This window comes from Falco punctatus (assembly GCF_963210335.1).
Source record: "Falco punctatus genome assembly, chromosome: 14".
NCBI classification, from domain to species: Eukaryota; Metazoa; Chordata; class Aves; order Falconiformes; family Falconidae; genus Falco; species Falco punctatus.
Window position 1 is genome coordinate 22,765,473 of NC_137594.1, and position 20,396 is coordinate 22,785,868.

Below are 20,396 nucleotides of genomic sequence, written 5' to 3' on the forward strand. Positions count from 1 at the left end.
TCCTTGGGCAAGCTGCTTGGGGTTTCTGTCTCCATCCTCACTGCCAGCTGCAGAATCGCCCCCCGCACTGAGGGGTGAACTTCCATGTTATGTTTTTAGTCAGCCCAAACCAGCTAACTGCAGGTTTTCCCTTGTTTTAGCAAACTAGAACAGCTCAGAGAGTTGTCCAGCAAGCTGTAGAGCTGGCACTACCTAGGGCATCAGGAGCCTGTTGTGGTGGGGGAGAAGCAGGACCTCCCCTTTCAGCAGTGCTGAGCTCTTACCATGTTTCACAGAGCTGCAACTTGAGGCTGCCATTGTGCACACTCAGGTGGGAGATCCAGCAGCCCACCAGATATGATCTCCCACCCCAGCGCTGTGCTGGGCTCCTGAAGGCTAGTGCAGCTCGCCCTGTGCACACCTGCCCTGGCAGGCGGCAGGTGGGAGCGTTAGAGCTGCTTGCGGGGTAACAGCTACCTGCCACCCGAGCATGAAACCGGGCTGGCAGCTGAAGCCAGCGCTGGGGTAGCAAGCTGGGCGCGTGGTCATGCTGTGCCAGTGCAGCACTGGCGTATTCGCTGAGGTCTCTGGGTTGCTTTACCATATCATGGCCACCCTCATTTTCCCTAAAATACACGTGCAACTGTATGTTTACTTCTTAAAAGGCCTTTCACCTATACACTGCAGTTTCTAGGCCAGGAAAGACAGTTCCTGGTTATATTTGTTCCATGGTTTGCCAGTTCATCAGTCCCTCCCTGTACATTGTACATTAGCCTATTGGATATTTTCTTCCATCAGGCACTTCATAATTCACTGCTTGCCTTAAGTACACATCAGCCAGGCTCTCAAGCTGCACTGTATATTTAGTTAATTCTGTGTATTTTGAAAAGTTTCTTTCTTGCCATTGCACAGGACTGCTCCTGAATCTTCCTGTGAGACTCCAGATTGTCAAACGTATATCAAGAGTCTGACATACATCCTGTCCAAGAAACAGAAGACTCCGGTGAGTTGAAGAATTCCAGTGAAACTTCCAAACTTTAGCTAGCTCGGTCAACTTCGAATCTTACTGGAAGCCCAGGAACCATCTCAAACTATTAGAAAGTCAATCAAGTTCTAATAATTTTAATCTTTCTTTATATATATAGAAAAAATCTGTATGTTGCTGCTAACTCTTGAATTTCAGATTCAGATGTCATCTTTGTGAATTAATTACTGCATTTTTAAGGGTGGAGGAAAGAGGAGAGGAATATAAAAGTTGTTCTTGGCTACAACTTTATGAGTGGACATACATGCCAAATACTAAGGCCAGAATATGACCCATGTAGTTTAAAAAAAAATAATAATAAAAGAAGCTACATGCTGTTTAACCATAGGCTAAGAGCATTTTGCAGGAACATCTGCTCCCTGGTATTTATCAGTCTGAGTAAGTAAAATAAACTACCATGGGAAAAATCTATATCCAAATTACAAGAAAATGAATTCCAGGAACAGATACACCAACAAACTAATGGGAGGTTAAGGTCTATAAAAATAATATTTATTTTGTTGGGGTTTTTTTTCATTAGCATTTTGCTTGTATTTCAGGAATGTGCCACTTCTATGACAAGCTGTATGTGCTACATTTGCACAAGAACTTAAAGAATTATTTTGTTCCTAGAGCGGGGGCAGTCTGTAAGCACTTTCCTCATTGTATAGAAAATTTTCAACCCTCAGTAAATTCGAATCTTACTGCTTCTCCAATGCAATCTTCCTGCTTCTTGCATTGAAATTAGGACATTTAAACTTCTGAGGCTTTATATTTAACCGTTTCAAGGCTTGGTCAGTCTGAAGTTTGGGTTTTGAAAGTCAAACTCTCCTGTTTGCCCATGATTAATTTTTTGTAAATTTTACAGACAGAATAGACAGGGATTTGTATTGCACAATTGCATATGAATTATTTGGTTGTAATAATGAATATAAAGTAGAGAAATCCAGCATAGCTGGCTTTTCCCCTGCAAAGAAACACTGAGACAGTTCCAAGACAGAAATGAACAGACCCTTAAAGTTAACAAGAAGATTTTGCTTTCAGAAGAGCTTGCAGCTTCTGAAGGAAAACTGATTCATCATGTTCTTTTTACTGTTCCTAAGACCTTATTTTCACTAGATTCTATGCTGGTGCAAATTCAGCTGGTTTATGTAGGGTCACCAATCTGCATTCAAAACTCATACTCTGTGAGTTAACCTAACCCAGTATGCCCTTACTGTGGGACACACACCCCAGTATGAATCTCCCTAGTGGAAAAAAGACCTAAGTGAAACCTGTTATTTTGGGTTTCATCTGGATTAATGCAAAATTCTGATTGTGTGATTTATTTTCCAGTGGTCCCTGTGTAGACCAGGAAACCATTTTTCACCCAAAGATGTGAACACTTTTCCAGAATCGTGTAAGCTATGCAGTATGAACACTGGGTAGAAGGAGATTGTTCAGAGGTGTTTAACAAATGGTACCAGTCTGGGAAGATGATCTTTTCAAAGAACAAAAATGTTTATTTGTTTTTTAGGTGTGGTCAGTCCTGGCTGAGAAGAGTTTCAGGGTACAGCCTTTGTCTTTCATAGGCAGTTGTATTGATTCTGGATTTTGGCTCTTTGTTGTGAGCTTGTAGTGCCTAGATACAGCAAGGGTATTCTCTCCTTTCAATATTTTCAGCTTTCTGCCAGTGGTCCACGTGGCCTGCATTTGTATCTGGACGGACAGTCCTAAAGAATCACAAACCCTGCTGCACCCCAGATGAGAGATGGTCTAGGTAAGCTTGGCCTGTACTACTGGTTAAGTCACCAGGATTGCTGGACGCAGTTTTTGAAAACTAAGACCTTACAGAGCAGAACCAGTGTTAGTGAGAACAATGATGCTGGGTTACCCCACAAGAGCTCAGCCTAACAGAGTTGTTGGTTCTGACTAGTAGCTCTACAGGAGATGTAAAGTATTTATGTAGTAGCGAGTCATGTTTAGTACAAACATCACCATAAAATGCTATCATTTAATGATTCATTGGTTGGCATTATATAGGATCCGGTCAGGGCCAAGTGCACCAACAGGCTCTGCAAGCTCTTCTCCAGTCCTAAGCAGTGAGGTGCCTTGTCTCACGACCGGTTTTCATGCAACACAGCTGGATAACCCGGAATCAGGTGCTGTGAAGAGAGCTATGTGAGAAAGAGGTGTAAGAAGCCTTCACTCAGGCTCATGCACCTTTGGTTTTTGCTGGAGCTATGGTGTTGCCCTGTGTCTTGTACCTGACTGACCCTAGCCTGCTGACTTGTCAGCGGACCTTCCTCACTGTTGCGGACTTGCCTGACTGTCACTGACCTATGCGTGACCCTGGCTACCATCAAAGGACCTTCTCCACTATTTTTGTTCAAGTCCTGTGGCATTGCGCCCTGCTGGGCAGGTCACTGTCCCTGATGTCCTTGCTGTCACCCTGTGGGGTCTTGGCTCCCCTTGAGCACAGCCATCCAAACACCCAGGGGCAGGGAAAGAGGGTGTAGAGTCTGTTGGTGTACTCAGGGGTCTGACAGGCTGCAGGACATGGTTGTGGATGATATAATCAGGGCTTTTAAGTTTTAATATGGAATATGAAAGATAACATCCAGCAAAGGGACACTTAGCCTAGAACCTCCTGAAACGTAGTATATTATTGGTTCTCTTTTCAAATGGCTGTTTTCCTTGATCCATTTCAAATAATGTCATTAGTATTTATTCTTCTCTGATACAGAGAACCCACTCACCTGTCTTCTTACACCAAAATCCATTATGAAGTTCTTAAACTGAGGAGTAGTAATAGCAGGATGTTTTGAATAGCCTCCTGCTCCATCAAGGAATTTAAAATTCTCCATTGTATGTTATATGATGTTCCCTTACCTGACAGAATATGTACCTACCACAGTAAAAAAAAAAAAAAAAAAAAAAAAAAAAAAGAAAAAGTCTGGCTGTGAAGCAGCGGGCAGTAGGAAGAAAACAAAGATCCCTGAGCTGATTTATTATGAGTTCATTCTTATGTGTATGACACATACAAGTCCATGCATCCATTCTTTTCCTGTGTCACCATTCCAAAGCCACAATACTTGAAGCAACTGGAGTCCTACTTAAGGAAAAAGCTGCAGTCTCTTCATCTGACTAAAGAGAACTCCCAGGAACTGAAGTTACAGGTCTGATATAAAGTTCTCTTGACTTGAAACTAAGCACTGAGATGGATTACTTAAATTTGCCATCAGAAGGAAAACGTAGATTAGAAGAGTAGGCACCTATAGGTAGCACTGGATGAGTGGGATGCAGCTCACGTCAGAGAATTTACACAAAAAGCAGTTTGTTTATATGTTGGGTTGCTGTTGTTTGCATGCTGTTGGGTTGTTCACACCTTCTTGTGTACTCTACATCTTCTATAAGAGTTTCCATTTCCAAATGAAAGCCCAGGTCTTCAAAAAGACATAATAATCTAAAGTGGATGTGAAACAGAATTTACATGCTAAACTCATGAAGATTCCTGCCTAAACTCATAAAGCAGCAAGTGCGTAGGTTCCCAGATTTTCACCGCAAAACCTCTCATTTCTGAAGTTAGGTTTCTGCATGAGACAAGAAGAGGCTTTCTCATCTAGCTCTTGCCTGAGCCTAATCAGGATCCCCAAAATCCTTAATTTCTAATAGGTCTGATCCTGGGGGGGGCGATCTGTTGTGAGTGTTAGAGGACACACCTCGTGGAGACTTTGAGAACCACCCCTTTAACTTAAAACACAGAGTAGGAGCGGGTACTCCTGTTGTTGATTAGAGCATTTATGCAGACCATGGAAAGTCTGGATTTGATTTTCACTGCACTAATTAATTCAAATTCTCATTCCCAAAGGAATCTTGTAGTGATGGGGAAAGAAAGTGGTAGATGGAAGATAATGGAGGGAAACAGAGTGACTAATAGCGAGAGAAAATAGAGGTTTCATAAATGTGTTCATGCTTTGGAAATATTTTTTACTGTCTTACATGACATGTTTTATTTAATAGTGAGGCACAGTCAGTGAGAATGTTACTTACTGCTAGTGAATTCTTCCCATGGCTCAGATACGACACAAGAGTTTGACTGTCCTCTCTGAACAAGTTTTATTCTGCTGAGAAGGGCATCTGCAGAGAGGCGCCCTCTGCTCTGCAGAGCTTGGCAGCTTAACTTAACAAAATAGGCAACGAAAGCAGCAATATGATCTTGTTACATACCTTTAGCATGCATATTGTTATGTCCATATTGTAACTTGAATCCCAGTCAGCTCCGTTTGAACAGTATCATTTTCATTTTGGGGCTGTGCCCTGACAGACTCGATCAAAAGCTTCCCTTTGTTTGCTCTTCATCATGCTGTGGTGCCTATCAACAGGTAAGAGAACTCCACCTTCATATGAGGTATTTGGGGTGGCAGACAAGAAATGGAGAGACAAAATACATTGTAGTAGCAGTATTTTTATTTATTCTCACTGTTATTAGATGGCATTTGTGTCAGACAAAACAGCTATCTCTGAATTCTGAAAAATGTGCCACTGAAAGTTTTCTCAAGCTTGCTTTCTTCTCTCAGCCCTACAGAGAGGTCTTTGAATTCCTCATAGACAAGACCTGCAAGCCCTTGCTGTCAGCTATAAAGAATGAATATGAAATTACTTTGGGTAAGCTCTTGGACTTTGACCTGTGGGGAAAAAACACTAATAGAGACATATTCTTGCACAGCTTAGTTGTGTTGGATGCATATAGCTTATATAGATGTCAGCTGGTAACACCATCTTTCTGGTCCACTAGATCTATTTCCTTCATGCATAAGATGAAGTTGTTGGAGGCTTTTTTTCCTATCATATGTTAGATTTTTAAATCTTCATCATATACACAGTTCAGGCAACAGCAGCGTCTCAAGGTTTTTCTAGGACAATCACAGTTATAGTGGAGTCTATTATGTTAATATATCTGGATGCTCTTGCACTGGTAACTTGAAGTTTGAATTAATCCTGAAGCAAGGCAGACAGAGAACTGAACTGGCTGTTCCCCGGCTGTTCTTAGTGTGCTTTAAACCTTGCTTGGCATTCAGATGCCACATTGATGCCAGTACTTTGTAAACAATCACAGAGGGCTAGAAATAGACTGTAGCCAGGCCCTCATTTCACACCAGGCACTGAGCAGCTACCAAATGTCAACAGTCTTCTACTGGGACGGTCTCTTAAAGGATATATATTGTTTACCCCAGTACCTGTTAACCTGGACTACCTAATCACAGTCCCTCATTACAGACAAAAAGCTTTCTTTGTACAATATCCTTCAAGCAGGTGAATAAGTCAGTTTTAATCACTATACAAAAACTTTTCTTTTAAAATCAGTTTCATTCCAGAACTCTTTACTACTTTACGTTTCCTTGCTTCAGCTCCCAGAGAGATTACTGGTGTCCGTGCTGTAGCTGATATTGAACTGGTCTCTGAAGCTGCTTTTTTTTTTTTGTCTCCTCTGGAGACCGACCAAAATGTATCTTTTATGATAGCTTTATTTTTGGAAATCAGCTGAGTGCCAGTAAACCAGTGTGCCATCGTAGCAAATGTACTTGAAGCTCTAAGAATAAAATAAATAGAGTATTTTTTTATATTGTTAGAATTGGGGTTGGCATCCTCCCACCTTTCTGCATACTGGGGACTCATTTTCCTAATTACAGATTTTACCTTGCTAATGAGGCCTGCATGACATCCATCACCTTTTAGCTAAGGGTATTGGATGGGGTTATCAGTAAGTCATTTCCAGGCCTCCTCCTCCTCCCTGTTCTAGCACAGGCAACAGCTTACCTGCCTGGCCAAGGACGCAGAGATCTAATCCAACCCAACAACTCGTGGCCACAGACGCAAGAATGCCCCACTTCGCCAGTCCTGATGGTGCGTTCCTACACAGCGCTGCCACTCGCTGGACACCTCTGTGAGCTGAGTCAGCTCACCCAGCAGGAAAAACAAAGCTGCAAAGTTTCCTGTTGGTTTAGTGAGTTGACTTGGTCATGAAAGTGGCTGAGCTAGGGAAGAGACAAAAGCCAGCAATGAGAGCAGAAAGCAAACAAAAGAAAGAGAAAATGAAGGAAATTGATTTGCAGAACTGTGCTCCTAAATATTTATCTTTATTCTTAAATTATGTCTGGCTGTGCTTAACAAAACCAACAACTTTAAAATCTGTGAGAAGTGGCCATTCTGAGGGCTCCTAACATCATAATTTTATATTCTGTTTATAGTCCCTCACTACAGCACTTGGAGTTGTAAGGTGCAGCTTTGGAGCTGATAAACGGGACAGTTTGCTTAGAGTGATGTCTCATCACTCCACCTACCGTGTGTACTCTATCTGGAGCATTCCAGCTCCCTTTGAAACTGAAACTAAACCTCCTTTGCACCACAGCATTGTATTTCTGAGCCAACTGGCTATTATCCTTGTGGTCTGATTTAGCAGCCTTGTCTTACTCTGGTTTTTCTGTCCTAAATTGTATATCCTGTACTAGCTTAGCCTACATCTAAGGTGCTCATCATTGCACCCACTGCTGGGGTGGGTGCTCCCCTTAAATCTACTAGCATTACAGCATATTCCCGGTTCAGTGAGAATAATCTGGTTTAAAAACAATCAAACAAATGATATTATTACATGTTGTTCTAAAACTGTACTGCTTACACTGTATATTTAGCTGCATCATTTTGGCAGCATGAAGTTTGAAGTAGCACATGGATAGCTGAGCACACACACCAGAGAAGGCAGCTGCCTCTGATGGGTACAGGGGTGTGCAGCCTGTACTGGCTGTTTGCAACCATTTGTCTTCTGCCACAACTGGATATACAACAGTAGCTGTACCTCCTTTGGGTGTTAAGGTTGTGCTGAGCCAGCACTGAGGCTTTTATGTCATTGTTTCTGGAAGAAATCCACATGAATGGGAAGATACTAAGCAGAATTTGGAAAATACCATTGTGGAGGAGAGAGCCATCAAATCCCTACATCTGTTAGCTTCATCCAAGATAAAGGTTGTGTTGCTGGGAGCTCCTCTAAGACAAAGCTGAGTAACAGGGTAGGTCTTCACGGTGATGTTACTCACCACTGAATCCATTTCTTGATTAAAATAATGCTCAGGTTGCTACATCCGCAAGGCCTTCACAGTCACTCCTTTGTGGTGCTAAGACTTCTGGGTCTATCCAGCAATTCTGTATGTGCAGTGAGCTGCACCACAGACAGATTTTTTTTGAAGTGGCAGAATGTCTGTCCCTCTTGGCCTGGGGAGAGTTATGAGAGGTCATCAAAGAGCTAATGTTCTCAAAAGGCACTGGCCAGTGCCCACACTAAAAAATAATCACTTTGGCAGCCAGCAAGTTGAGCTCCAACTTCTGCCATACTAGGCAGCTACAATCAAAAATACTGTTGCACTTAAAGGGATTTGCTTGTGGTCAGGAGTCAGTTGTGAAACAAACTATGCCTCAAAACAAGTTTGCTGAAGTTTTAATGTGGTGTTCTTAGCTCACACAGAGCAACTAGACAGCACAGTGGCAGAATCCCTGTGCTGATGCTCTGGGTTTTGCCATCTTTTGTCCTGACACAAGTATCACAGCGAAAGAGTCTTGCAAAACCTTTGGTACAGTTATAGCGTGGGAAGGAAATTCACACCCAAGTATAATAAGAAAAGTAGTTCTTGGTTTTAGATTTATGTATGCGTTTAAACTTCTAAAATGCAAAATCTGTTGCATAGTGTTTGTACACAAATACTAATACCAGGTTTTACTGAGGAGGAAAAATACCCAGATCATTCAACATCCACCAGTATTTCTATCCTTCTGTTCAGGAGAGGGAGGGAGCAGTTTTGGTTGCTGAATAATGCAGTTATTCACAAACAAAATGTGCCCTCGGGCTCCTGAAGGCCATGGTCACAACTATCTCAGAGGAGCGCACCCAGCAGATGCTGGCAATGCAGGAAAAGGAGAAAGATGAAATAAATGTGTTAAAGCAAAAGAAACAACATTTGTTAAAGCTCGTTGACAACAAGAATGAAAAGTGTTCTCTTGAGACTCATAAGTTAGACGATGAGTCAAATGTTACCCAGCTGCAGTAGGATGCATTTTATACATCCGATCTCTTACCTCCCAGCCTCTCATCCTCTGGTGCCAGTAGAAGTTCTGGAGCAGGAACTATCCACCTGGCACAGTAGCGATGCTGGATCTTGGCCAGTTCCAGAGAATATCCTGTTCCCTTGGGACAGGCTGTGCTGCTGCTGTCAGAAATCTTCACTTGTTCTGTTGTCTCATCTGGCTCTTCCAGTGTCACATCTGAAGCTGGGGGAATAAATATCTTCCTAGTATTAACATTTTAGGTTCTTACGTAAAAGTACGTGCACTCTTTTACAACATTGCACCCTTAGCCTCTTTAAACCTGTAATATTCATCTTACTGCCAGCGCAGTCACATTGATACTTATAGGCAAGATTACTGAAGTCTTTCCAGTTCAAATTACCACTTTATACAGTTCTTGAACAGTTTCTGAGATGACACTGCCACTGGAGAGCAACAAGAGCAGAGCCGCCACCTGAGGAAAGACGAGCCAGGGGCTGAGGGTGACTGCAGTGCAGTGAGGGCCCCACCGGCCAGCGCACAGTCTCGCAGCACCAAGCAGGGTGCTGGCAGCAGTTGTCCTCGGCAGCTGCAGGTGCGGCACTTCAGCCCAGGGCTCATGGGGTGTGGGGGGCAGGAAGCAAGCACTCAGGAGCAGCAGGAGACAGGACTGGAGACGAAACTGCAACAGATGTGCAAAGGGGTCCATCCGGCAGAGCTGCCTACAGCACCAGTCCAAGGTCCAGTTAGGATACAGAGGCAGGACTGGAGGCAGACCCACCTACGACAGCCCAACCAAGACCAACAGCCTGGCCCAAGTCCGCCCAGAGCTCCTTGTCTGCAGGTGGGTGGTGTGTGGGTGGAGGCTCCAGCTGAGGCTGCTCAGGACAGTTAAGGTTCTTGGGGCCCTGACAGCTACTGGAGCTAATTCAGGAAGTATCAAAGAAGTGTTGGCTGGAAGGAACATCTCAAGTCTGCAGCCCAGACTCCCACATGAAGCAGAACTTATTTTAGTCATGATAATTAGGGGTGTGAGAACCGCGCGCGTTTAGAGACTACTAACCAATTATATTTCTGCTTTACGCATATGCATGTGTATCAGTTCTATATAAGTAGTGTTAGAAACTAATAAAGTTGAGCGAGATGCATAACTCCTATTGGGCATCTTCTTGACTCCGGGGAACCCTTCTTCCAACACTCGGGGGGTCTCCGCACATCAAGCACACCTGTGTAATGTCACAGTTACATTTAGACACAAAATTACAAGGCCGTACACTCCCAGTTGTAACCACTGGTTAGTAATTTGTGTATAACTGTAATATTTGCTGTGTCACCCTTTGCTGTTGCTAGACTTGCTCAGGGGAAGGGTCTTTGCCTGGGCAAGGGTCTTCTTGACCGGTGGGCGTGATTTTTAGTGTTATAATGAAGGGAGTTCCCTTCAGGACGCCTTAAAAGTACGTTTTGTTGCCAGGTTGGGCGGCTGGATATTGGCCTTGCCGAGCTGTCCAGTAACTCATCCTACACACACTAGAACCTGGGCGCTCTGGTTGTGGCCTGCAGGGTAAGGACTAAGGTACTATGGTCTATAGCACGGGGACTCCCAGTAACCGTCTGGGATAACAGGCAGCACAGCGATCACACCTCACTGGTCAGTAAGTGCTAACAAAATCCTAACACGGAGGTTAACTCCTTAAAATCAAAACACTCTTATAACTAACTGTTACATAAACACAAAATATAGAAAGATTCCGTAAAATCTTAAGATAATCTGCAACACCAGTATATCACATTTTGGCAATGGCAGCACAAGGGCAGGTTTTCATTTTCCACATAGAGACTGTTGAAGCTGAACCGCTGAAATGAGCTCCCCAGGTTCTTCCTTTGAACCTCTTCCCACCCTTCACACGTCCCAAGAGCTCTCATGAATCAAAGAGCCAGCAGCAAAAGCAGCCCCTGCAGATCCTCCTCGAGAAGAGCCTTCCTACTCAGAGACCAGCTCTGTAATAAGCATATGGCCCCAAAAGCAGGGGGGAAGCCCCTCCAAAACACAAAGGAGTGGAGCCACTCATTAGAGGGGGCGATCAGAAAAGCTGACAGGTCTGTGTAGGGAGCACCCGGGGCCTGAAAAAATGCACCTGTCAAGCCACTGCTATCATCTGAAACAGCTGGCATTTTAGAAGACAAGGCAGTAGCCACATCACAAAAAAATAGAAGGACAACACAATCAAGAGACAGGCGCCCCAGTGGGTCCAGGAACAGGCAGGTTTGCACCTCTGCAGCCATCAGCACAAGCAGCTCCAAGTTTCAATCGAGGCTCGGAGTTGCAGGACAGACCCCCTCAAGCCGGAGCTGTCAGGCTCACCGCAGAGCGTGTTCCCCGTCCCCACGTGCGTGACAGGAGCAGCTCAAGATGGTGCAGGCTGGATGCGAGCAGCCTCTCTGCCAAGGACAAAAGCAAAGACCCCAGTATGCCCTGTGTGCCTTCCTCTCACACTGGAAAGTCTTCCCAGTGCACTCTGGCACCTGATCTCATTAAAAGGGAAGAGAAAGAACAGATGGAAACGCAAAAAGAAGCTGTTCAGCTGCCAACCGCTGACCCCATTCCTGACTCCATCCCTCTCCTCACCGCAGCACGAACACAACTGGCTGCTCTTGGAAGGGCAGCAAGGACAGCAGGAGAGGAGGAGGATTTCAGGGGGCAATAAACAGCAGGAGCAGATGAAATTTTGGTAAATAAGGGCTCCTTCGGTCAGGAAGAAATTAACCTGCAGTCAGGAAAGACAACACACAAGGACTGTGCCGTGCCTGGGAACCCTCCAGCTCCTGCCAGCAGTGAGGAGTGGGGTGCTGGCTGAAACAGCCGCGATGCCCAAAGCCTTTCCAGCACGTCTCTGCCTCCAGGCCCCGGCACACAAGCCGGGGGCCCCAGCACGGCGTGAAGGAATCTCACAGCCTGCAGTTCAGGTATTCAAGTGTTCTAGGAAGCTTCAGCACACCCAGGTGACGTTCTATAACCATGAGCATAAGAGAAGGTATGTGTATCCACCATCCTGCCTTTCAAGGTGGAAGACATCCTTGCAACCTTCCCTTACAAAGCAGCATGTGGACTCCCAGGGCAACCAGGCCACAAAGAAGAAACCTTCCCAACTGCCTCAACCAAGCCACCACCCTTTCCTCTGTCCTATAGACAGAAAAAAATAATTCCCCCCCTGCCCCCACCCACCCCACCCCCCATGCCAGAAGCAGCACATAAGACAGACCAAGGATGACACTGAAGGTCACAAATTTGCACTCGTCTAATTACAGCTCTGCCAGGGTCCAGGCAAGCTGTTTGATCTCACAGGGACTCAACTTTTCTACCTGCCAGGCAAGTCCAGCAACACTTCCTCGGGAAAACACAAAGTCACAAGGGCCAGCAAACAGCTCCCATTCAACAGTGCTGCGAATACTATGGGGAGGCTTCTCCCTCCTCTCTCTAATGCCTGAGCAGCCCAGTATTTTGAGCAGCATACAGAGTAAGCTTTCTTAGTAGAAAATGATACCAAGCTAGTCTGGTCAAAGATAGGCACAAGAAGCATTACTGACAAACCTTGTTACCCGCACCCTTACAGCATGCTGGCTAGACCAACGGGTCTTGAAAACAGGCACCTGTAGCAGTCCTGAAAGGCAGCAAAACCAGCATCTCAGCTCTGCGGATAGAACCCAGATGCAGATGATACTGCACAGGACAATTAAGGTAGAAGTTGATTATGCACCAGCTTTTCTCCAGCAACTGCTTACAAGCAGGCTCTTGTCCCATAGGAGGCACAAGGTGTCAAACTCCACGTTTTCTGCGGGCTGACGTGCCCAGCACATCTGCAGCCGGGTCACAGCTGCTGCCTCTCTCACCCACCCAAAACCCTTGCAGAGGGAAATGGAAGGGCACTGAGCATCCAGCCGGTACCTTCAGCCCTCGGCACCCTCTGTCACTAAAGACAAAAAGAACAGGCCAAGGACAATTATGCCCTGGCACCAGGACCTTCTTCCTAGAGGCAGCCCTCAGCTGAACTGCTGAGAAACAAGGACCTACAGTTTCTCTTTAGCACAGCCTCAAGGCAGATGCCTTCTTGTAACCCTCCTCCCTGGCTGCCGCTCCCACCTTTTTAACTAGGTGCTAATTTCTCCCAGACAGGCTCACAGGAACTTGCTGGGCTGCACACCAGAAGATGGCTTCAGTTTCATTTCCCTAGGACTAGAAGACAGACATTTCCAACCCTCTTTGGAAACTTTTTCTTTCCTGGCTGCTCTCCCCAGCACTGAGAACTCCTTTTACAAATGACAATTCATGAAAGATACATCTGGGATTAACCAAGCTAGCTACACCGAGCCTTCACAAGGAACAGCTGGGCGGCAAGGAGAAGTGATGCATCTCCACAAGGGGCAGGTCTGGGTAACCAGCCCAGCAATGAGACTGGTCAGGCAGCCACCTCGTGAGCAACACTTCTGCATCAGCAAGGGCAGTGGCAGCTTTGCAGGCGGACTCTGAAAGGCTCCAGCTGCTGACAGAACGCAGCTCCCTGCTTCGCTGCTTTGCAAGCCCTCCCTGCCCGAGCACAGGCAGCAGCTCAGACAGCAACCTTCCCTTCAGGCAGGGCACTGGAGTCTGTAACGGCAGCTTCGGTCCCTGGGCTCAGCTTTGCTCCTCTCCACAGCTCAGAAGCTTTTCTGCCTCGGTGGGTGCACTGGTCCCTCCCTGCCCTGAACTCGAGAGGGGGCCCTGGGGAGCTCAGACCAGCACCTCCTCGCTGTCAAGCTTGCTGGGCTGCATCTCTGTGCCACCCACAGTCCCTGCACAGAAGGGCAGCCCTTGTTCTAGCCTTGCTGGCAAAGTCAGCTGAAAAGCAGCTGGGGAGGAGCATTCACTTGGGAGAGCAGGATTTCTCCTTCCCAGTGAGCAGCAGTTGCAGGGCAGCAGGCAAACTGGCTGACACTTGCCAAGAGCTCTGAAGGTGCAAACCCCTCCAGAAATGCCCATCATTAGTCCTGCTAGTCTTGGCCCACAAAGCTGGTTTGTGTTTTGAGAGAGCCCAACTCTTACTACACACCCCTGACCCTGGGAGCTAATCTCTCCTTGCCTTAACTGTCCATCTGAGCCCACAGCAGCATTTCAAGGCCTAGAAACACCCGGCATGAAAGGAAAACACAGGTCAGATCCCAAGTGCAGCCTCTCCTGGGGATGCATGCCCCACAAGAAACCTCCTCTCATTAAGGTCATCATCCAGGTAAGCCTGTCACAGCTGCTCCTGCAGGGAAGCAATACAAGGAACTCCCCAGCACCCCCTCCCAAAGCCTGCTCTGTCCCCTGGCAGGGCAAGTGCTGCTACCAGCAGGGACTCCCTGCCCTCCCAAATGCCCCCCTCAACATTCCCACTTGCCCCAAGTCTATGTACAGCTCCATCTGGCAACGCCACAGCAACAGCAGTTGTCTTTGCAGTAAAATAAATTCATCCAGAAGAAAAAAGGCAGCTAGCATCTGCTCCCCGGCAGAGCTCGCAGCAGACAGGAATATTGCTCCATTTCTACATGTTTTATAATGCTTTTTTCTCTTTCTTCCACTCCTCATAGAGCAAACCACACAGGTCACTGGGATCAGGCACAGAACCACAGAAAAATACAGGTGGAAAGGACTCTGGATGCCTCTGGTCCGACAACCCCACAAAACTAACAATTTCTAAGTTAGAACAGATTGTGCGGGGATGTGTCCAGCAGTTTACGTCTCCAGGATAGAGGTTCCCCACTTCTCTGGGTGTCGTAAGACACCCACCTCTTGTTCATGGTCTCCCTCAAGCCAACAGCTCCAAGGCAGCCAGTCACCAAGGCCATGAAGCCACCGTGGGGCCTTGTGCTTTGACACTCTTCTCCCGGACCATGGAAGAACCGTGCTAGGCTGACCCTGACTGCCCACAAGCGAGTATCTTTGCTAACAAGGCACCCTCCCCACCCCAGAAGACTTGCTTAAGGATTCACCAGCACAGTGGGAGTTTCAGACAAACCCACGGGTAAATGCAGGAGGTTGGCTTGTTCTGATGTTAAAACCCCCTACTTTGGGGAAACAGGCTGGCACTTCCCAAACATCTAGCAAAGGAGACTGTAAGAAAATCAACAGTGCAGGGACTAGCAGATTAGAGTTCCACTCAAAGTTTTAGCGGCGTCCCTCAAGGCCACCAAACCCAGCTCCCCCATTCCCTAGAGCCAGCTGCACCAGCAGCCCTAGCAGCACGGCGTGCCTGTCCCTGCGCTGTGCAGGAGGAGCAGGCGTGTTACGTGCCTGGGCTGAGGGCAGAGCAGAGCGTTGCGCATCCCGGGGAGAAGGGTTTTGCAAAGAGATTCTGTGTTTTAACAAGATGACAAAGACAGCGGCACTGCTAGATGCCCCCGGCCACCAGCATAAAGACAGCTAATGCAAAAGTTGTCAGGCTTCAAAGCACCCGCTCAGACTGATCATGACTGTCCTTAAAAGCGGAAAAAATGAATTAAAATCTACCTTAAAGCTCTCCCAACAGGCAAAACCTGCTCTTCCTGCGCCCTCTGCTTTCACTGACGTACACCTCACTAGGGACCAAGATGACTCCTTCCCTTGCAGGTGCTTTCAAAAACCAGCTGCATAGTTTGACACAAAACTCCGATGGAGCTCTGAGCCTGCAGAGTCCATCCTCCCCTCCATGGGGACAGGGATGCTCTGGCATAGCCCTGGAGGCAACTTACTGACTTTGTTCTCGTTACCGAGAGAAAAGTTATAGAAAAAGTGGGACAGAAATCAGCCAACTTCCCATGCAAGAGGCACCAATATAACACCTCCAGAATCAGACAGAGCCACCCACGAGTTCAGCAAGTAAAACTCCTGCCAAGCCCAACAGAAAGCTGCTACCTCAAGCTAACACAGCTCGACACCTTATGCCTCTTGCTTCTTTTGATTACAACTCTGCCACCATTTGGTCCATACCTTAGCCCCGCTTCCCAAAGGCCCTGCCCACACTGCCGGAGCCGACTGAGTTGGGGGTGGGAGATGGAAGGGCTGCAACTCTTCTCAGCTTCATTAACACAAATTAGTACCCACCCTGCTGAGTCTTGCCCAGCTGCTGGAGGCAGAGGACGGACAGATGCACTTAAGCCATGCTTAGGGGGCTGCCAAAATGCAGTCCAGGCCAGAAAGCGCTCCTGTGCCCAAAGGATGCGGCTGGGTGTATTGAGGAAACCCAAAGAGAACCCAGCTGTATTCCGCAACACAGGGAGAGCTGGGGGGCCGCAGCGCTGCCAGCCTGAATCTTCTTTTCCCTATTATCGACCAGAAAAAGGAAAAAAATTGGGAATTAAGGTATATGATGACCTAAATCGACATCGACGGTCCATTGATATTTAAAGCAAGGACCTGTCATTTGGCCACAGTGCCATAAGGAATGGGTCCGGGACTACATCTTGACACTCAGCAGCCATCTTTTATCACACGAATGGTCCGTGTATGCCTTTGAACATGTGCATGCGCAATTTTAAACCCCACAGAATGTATTGGAAAAATCTGGAAAGACCACCCATGTGAAATCCCTATAGTCTAGCCATGATAGTAGCAAAATAAATTCAGTCACGATAACGCAAAGGCTGAAAGAGGGGGATGCTGTACTCCCTGCCGAGTGGGGACCAGAGCTGCAGCGTAGCCCTGGCTTCGCCCAGCTGGCAGGGCTCGTAGGTCACCTCCACGCTCACCTCCGAGCCCCCCGGGCTGGCGGGGGCCACGCTGATGGTTTTTGCCATCTGGAAGTCGGCGCAGTGGGTCTGCACAGGGGAGAGAAGAGACCCGGGAGGGGGCAGGTCACAAAAGCAGAGCTAGCACCTGGGGAAGAAACCAATGCCCCCCTGCCATCATGCTAGCCGGGGTCCCTTTCCCCTGCCTGTCCCCCCCCACGCCATACCCCAGGGGAGTGTCCACTGGAAATGGCCATAAGGACTGCCCAGGCGTGCCGAGCAGGGACCACCCTGCACCCAACCCCCAAGAGACCTTACTGCCACAACCGGGGTGTAAAGTAAAATTCTGGTACCATGGACCCGGCAAAAGCAGCTCCAACAAGGCAGCAGAGAGGGCTCTGCAAGTGGGTCACGCCCCAGTCCAGCTGGGGACAAGCCCAGCATTGGTGGGAAGACCCCCGGGCTCACGTGGCCACCCTCAAAGGATCCCTCCATGCAGAGGGCTGATGCTGGCCGGAGGAGCTGCCTCTCAGCCCGGGCAGGCCGGGGTCACCTGGAGAAGGTACTCGGTCTTCTGCTGGGCGTAATTCATTATTTCAGTGGTGATGGTCTGCCTAGAGCCCAGCGTGGTGCAGAAGTAGAGGGGCTTCTCTGGCCTGCTCATGGTGGCTTTCAGGTGCAGGTCATAGTAGAAAGAGCCCAAGTCGCTGCTCTGGAGCACCAGGCGCCCCGTGCTCTCACCCGTTTTCAGGGGCTGGTACTCAAAGACAAGATCAGCCTGGGAGGAATGAAGGAAAAACCAGTGGGTCAGGCAGAGATGGGGAAGGCAGGGCCCAGGCTGGGGGAAAGGGGTCCCTGGCGTGCTCACGCAGTGCTGGAAGGCAGCCCAGCACCTTCCCTTACTCCAACTCCCCCTCTCCGGGCAGCACCTTGCTGCATCTGGGGCAGCGTTCCCTTGGGGGACTGTCCCCAACAGCGCAGAGCCCTCCAGCAGTACCGCAGAAGCTTCCCACCCTCAACCGCACACACCTCCTAGCAACCCAGGCTGCAAACACCCTACCAGTCAGGCAGGGCATGTCCTGCAGCCACTCTGGACTGAAAATACCCACGCTAAATAAGGAGCGTGAGGCACAAGGACCTGCCACGTGAGGTCTGACAGGAGCTTATCACAAGGGGCAGCGTGGCAGACTCCACCAGTGCAGGGCAATTCCCACCTGGGATTTTCTCACACAGGTTATTAGTAGGTGGGAGCTGTCACCCTCGGACAGAAGCCCTAGATGGTACATGTAGGGCATCACCCTCCAGGAGTACAGGCTCCCAGAAAGACTGCAGGGAGTAGAGAGCGTACTAGATGAGCTTTGTTCCAACTTGCGACTGTGCAGGAACAGTGAAATACCGGGGAACACTGACGTGAGGCACTTTGCAACCTATGGCAAACGTCACCGGGACAGCCAGAGGGTTGTCCACCTTGACGGTGGAAGACACTCTCTGCCGAGCAGCGGTGGTCATTTCAACAGTGCTGATGGGTTCTGAGGTGGTGGCCTTGAGAGTCACCATATAGAACAGGTACTCCTTGGTCACCTTGGTAGCAAATTAATGGGGCCAGGGCTGAAGTCAGCTGCTTCGATCCACACTGTTAAACTCCCTCCGTCTCTAGGACCGAGAAGCTAGAGGCAAACCTCCTGCAGAACAGTTTCTGGCCAGCATTCATTCCCAAACCATGTCCAGGAACTAGCAGTAGAGATGTCTGTGTAACAGCCTCTGGGAAAGTTTCCGGGTGCTGTTTCGCACCCCAACACGGCCAGACTCGGCACTCAGCATGAGGGACAGCGTTAAGCCCTGCTCCCTCGTGGCCTCGCCTGCAGAACTGAATTTTGCTTGTGTGTGATGAGAGAAGGCTTTGGGGAACAGCGCTGCTCTTCACGCCCTTTCCTTCCTTCCCCTTTGCCAGGCTTCCATAACTGACAACCGGACAGCTGATGGCACAGCCCGGCTTCAGCACGAGTGTGCCCTGTGCCGGGGCAGAGCCAACGCCAGGACCCACAGCCGGGGGAGATGAGCACACTCGGAGCGTGACGGACTTTGGCTGGGCTCTGCCACCCTGACCATCGGACAAGCTGCCTGTGCTGGGGAACACGAGGGTTGACAGCTCTCCGCGCTCCTCCTCCCAGTAAGACCCCTTGGACACAGCCCCGTTTCCCCGCAGAACCGCGCTGCTCCCAAGGAGACCATGTGCTCAGGCACAATCACGTTAGCGCAGGTTAACGAGCCCCGGCCCCGCCGCTGGGCTCCGGCAGCTGCTGTGAGCAGGGTCTCTGCCTGCAGCAAACACTCCTGCGCCCGAGTTCGGAGGGTTCGTTTTAGACAGTGACTTTGCGTTCGCCCTGGGCTGGGGGACTGCACAGAGACAGTGACTCAGGTCAGCTAACGCGTTGTTACACCATCAGTTTTCCCAGCCTCAGAGACTTCCCCAAGTGGTGCCCTGATGTCCCCTTCCCGGTCCTGATCCACCACGTGGCTCTCCCCTGAGCCAGGTCAGCTCCTGCGCGGAGCACACGTGTCAGAGCGAGCACAGGAGGCTCTGAAAGGCCCTGAAAGCGGGCAAGGAGAAAGTCTCCAGCTGCAGCTGGGAAGATGGCAATGAAAGCGGATGACAGTACAGGGATGAGAAAGCAATCAGTGTTTTGGGGTGAAGTGGCATGTTCTTCTCCCCATGCCCTCAGCTACCAATTGAGACACCCCGGGCATGCCTAGCTGCCACACTGAGGCAGCACCTTACCATCCAGACTGGGTGGAAGCAGCTCCCCAGTGTGGCTCAATGCCCTTTCGTCCTCCACAGCCGCCATCCAGTTGTATTCCAGGGCCACATTCCCTGTGTTGGACAGCAGGAAACTGAAAAGCAAGAAGGAGGAGTGAAAAGACAATGACCAATAAATACAAAGGAAGTAGAAAAGTAACACTGTATGGTGAGCTTCTGGTACCCCTTCCTTGATGCTCAGGAGTATCTTTGTCCCCAGGCAACTCTGCCACGTCTAGACCACTGCCCTGGGCTGCCCCAAGACAAAGTCTTTCAAAGTTTGGAGGTTAAAGAGGAAAGGGCAGGCATGGTGCCCAGGAGACTTAATCCAAGGGTCTTATTCTGGTCTTTACATCTCAGTTTGACATTATTTTGACTGCAAACTTGTCCTCGAGCAGATGAGGACAGGCAACATGCAATGGAAGCAAACCCATGGTTGCTGTCAGCAGAAAGGCATGGCAGAATCGAACCTTTCCTGGCACGCCTTGGCAGGACGGTGGCCACCATCTCCTGCTTGGCTTTACGTGCAGATACGCAGGCCCCAGCACCCTGCCAGGACTTGGACAGGATGAAACAATACATGATTTGTTTAAAGAGAAGAACAGCAGGTGAGACGGAACACAAAGCCCTAGAAGGGACTCGAGTCCACATGTGAGGCATCTCCAGGCGCCCAGGGTGTGTGGAAGCTGAAACCTCAGAACCAGCAGGCAGCAGCACACACACCCCTGCCCCCACCCCCCGCCAGGCCTAATCACCCAGTTAGAAATTAGAAGAGGTTTATTAAGTGGCCAAGCAATAAACACG

At 48.6% G+C, this 20,396-nt stretch overlaps 2 protein-coding genes across 2 annotated transcripts; one reads left to right on the forward strand and one right to left on the reverse strand.

Annotated features, from left to right (window-relative positions):
- The first annotated feature begins 4,027 nt into the window (after nt 1–4,027).
- On the forward strand, nt 4,028–9,043 carry TSNAXIP1 (translin associated factor X interacting protein 1). Its single transcript, XM_080411105.1, has 3 exons — nt 4,028–4,161; nt 5,563–5,650; nt 6,786–9,043. Exons 1-3 carry the CDS (start codon nt 4,033–4,035, stop codon nt 7,007–7,009), a joined length of 441 nt encoding a protein of 146 aa, XP_080267231.1. The 5' UTR covers nt 4,028–4,032; the 3' UTR covers nt 7,010–9,043.
- A 7,343-nt stretch (nt 9,044–16,386) lies between these two features.
- LOC308073185 (hydrocephalus-inducing protein homolog) lies at nt 16,387–18,132 on the reverse strand. The gene is made up of 3 exons (XM_080411096.1): nt 18,010–18,132; nt 17,349–17,573; nt 16,387–16,885 (listed from the first exon to the last, which is right to left on the reverse strand). Exons 1-3 carry the CDS (start codon nt 18,088–18,090, stop codon nt 16,691–16,693), a joined length of 501 nt encoding a protein of 166 aa, XP_080267222.1. The 5' UTR covers nt 18,091–18,132; the 3' UTR covers nt 16,387–16,690.
- Nucleotides 18,133–20,396: the final 2,264 nt, after the last annotated feature.

Bases quoted from the DNA above. Each gene is read 5' to 3' on its own strand.
- TSNAXIP1 (XM_080411105.1), top strand. From the start codon at position 4,033: ATGCATCCATTCTTTTCCTGTGTCACCATTCCAAAGCCACAATACTTG. The intron at 4,162-5,562 runs GTCTGATATAAA...TTCTTCTCTCAG, and splicing joins CCCAGGAACTGAAGTTACAG to CCCTACAGAGAGGTCTTTGA. The intron at 5,651-6,785 runs GTAAGCTCTTGG...TCCCTGTTCTAG, and splicing joins TGAATATGAAATTACTTTGG to CACAGGCAACAGCTTACCTG.
- LOC308073185 (XM_080411096.1), bottom strand. From the start codon at position 18,090: ATGCCCTACATGTACCATCTAGGGCTTCTGTCCGAGGGTGACAGCTCC. The intron at 17,574-18,009 runs GTGGGAATTGCC...CATTCCTCCCAG, and splicing joins CCTGTGTGAGAAAATCCCAG to GCTGATCTTGTCTTTGAGTA. The intron at 16,886-17,348 runs GTGACCCCGGCC...TCCCCTGTGCAG, and splicing joins AGACCGAGTACCTTCTCCAG to ACCCACTGCGCCGACTTCCA.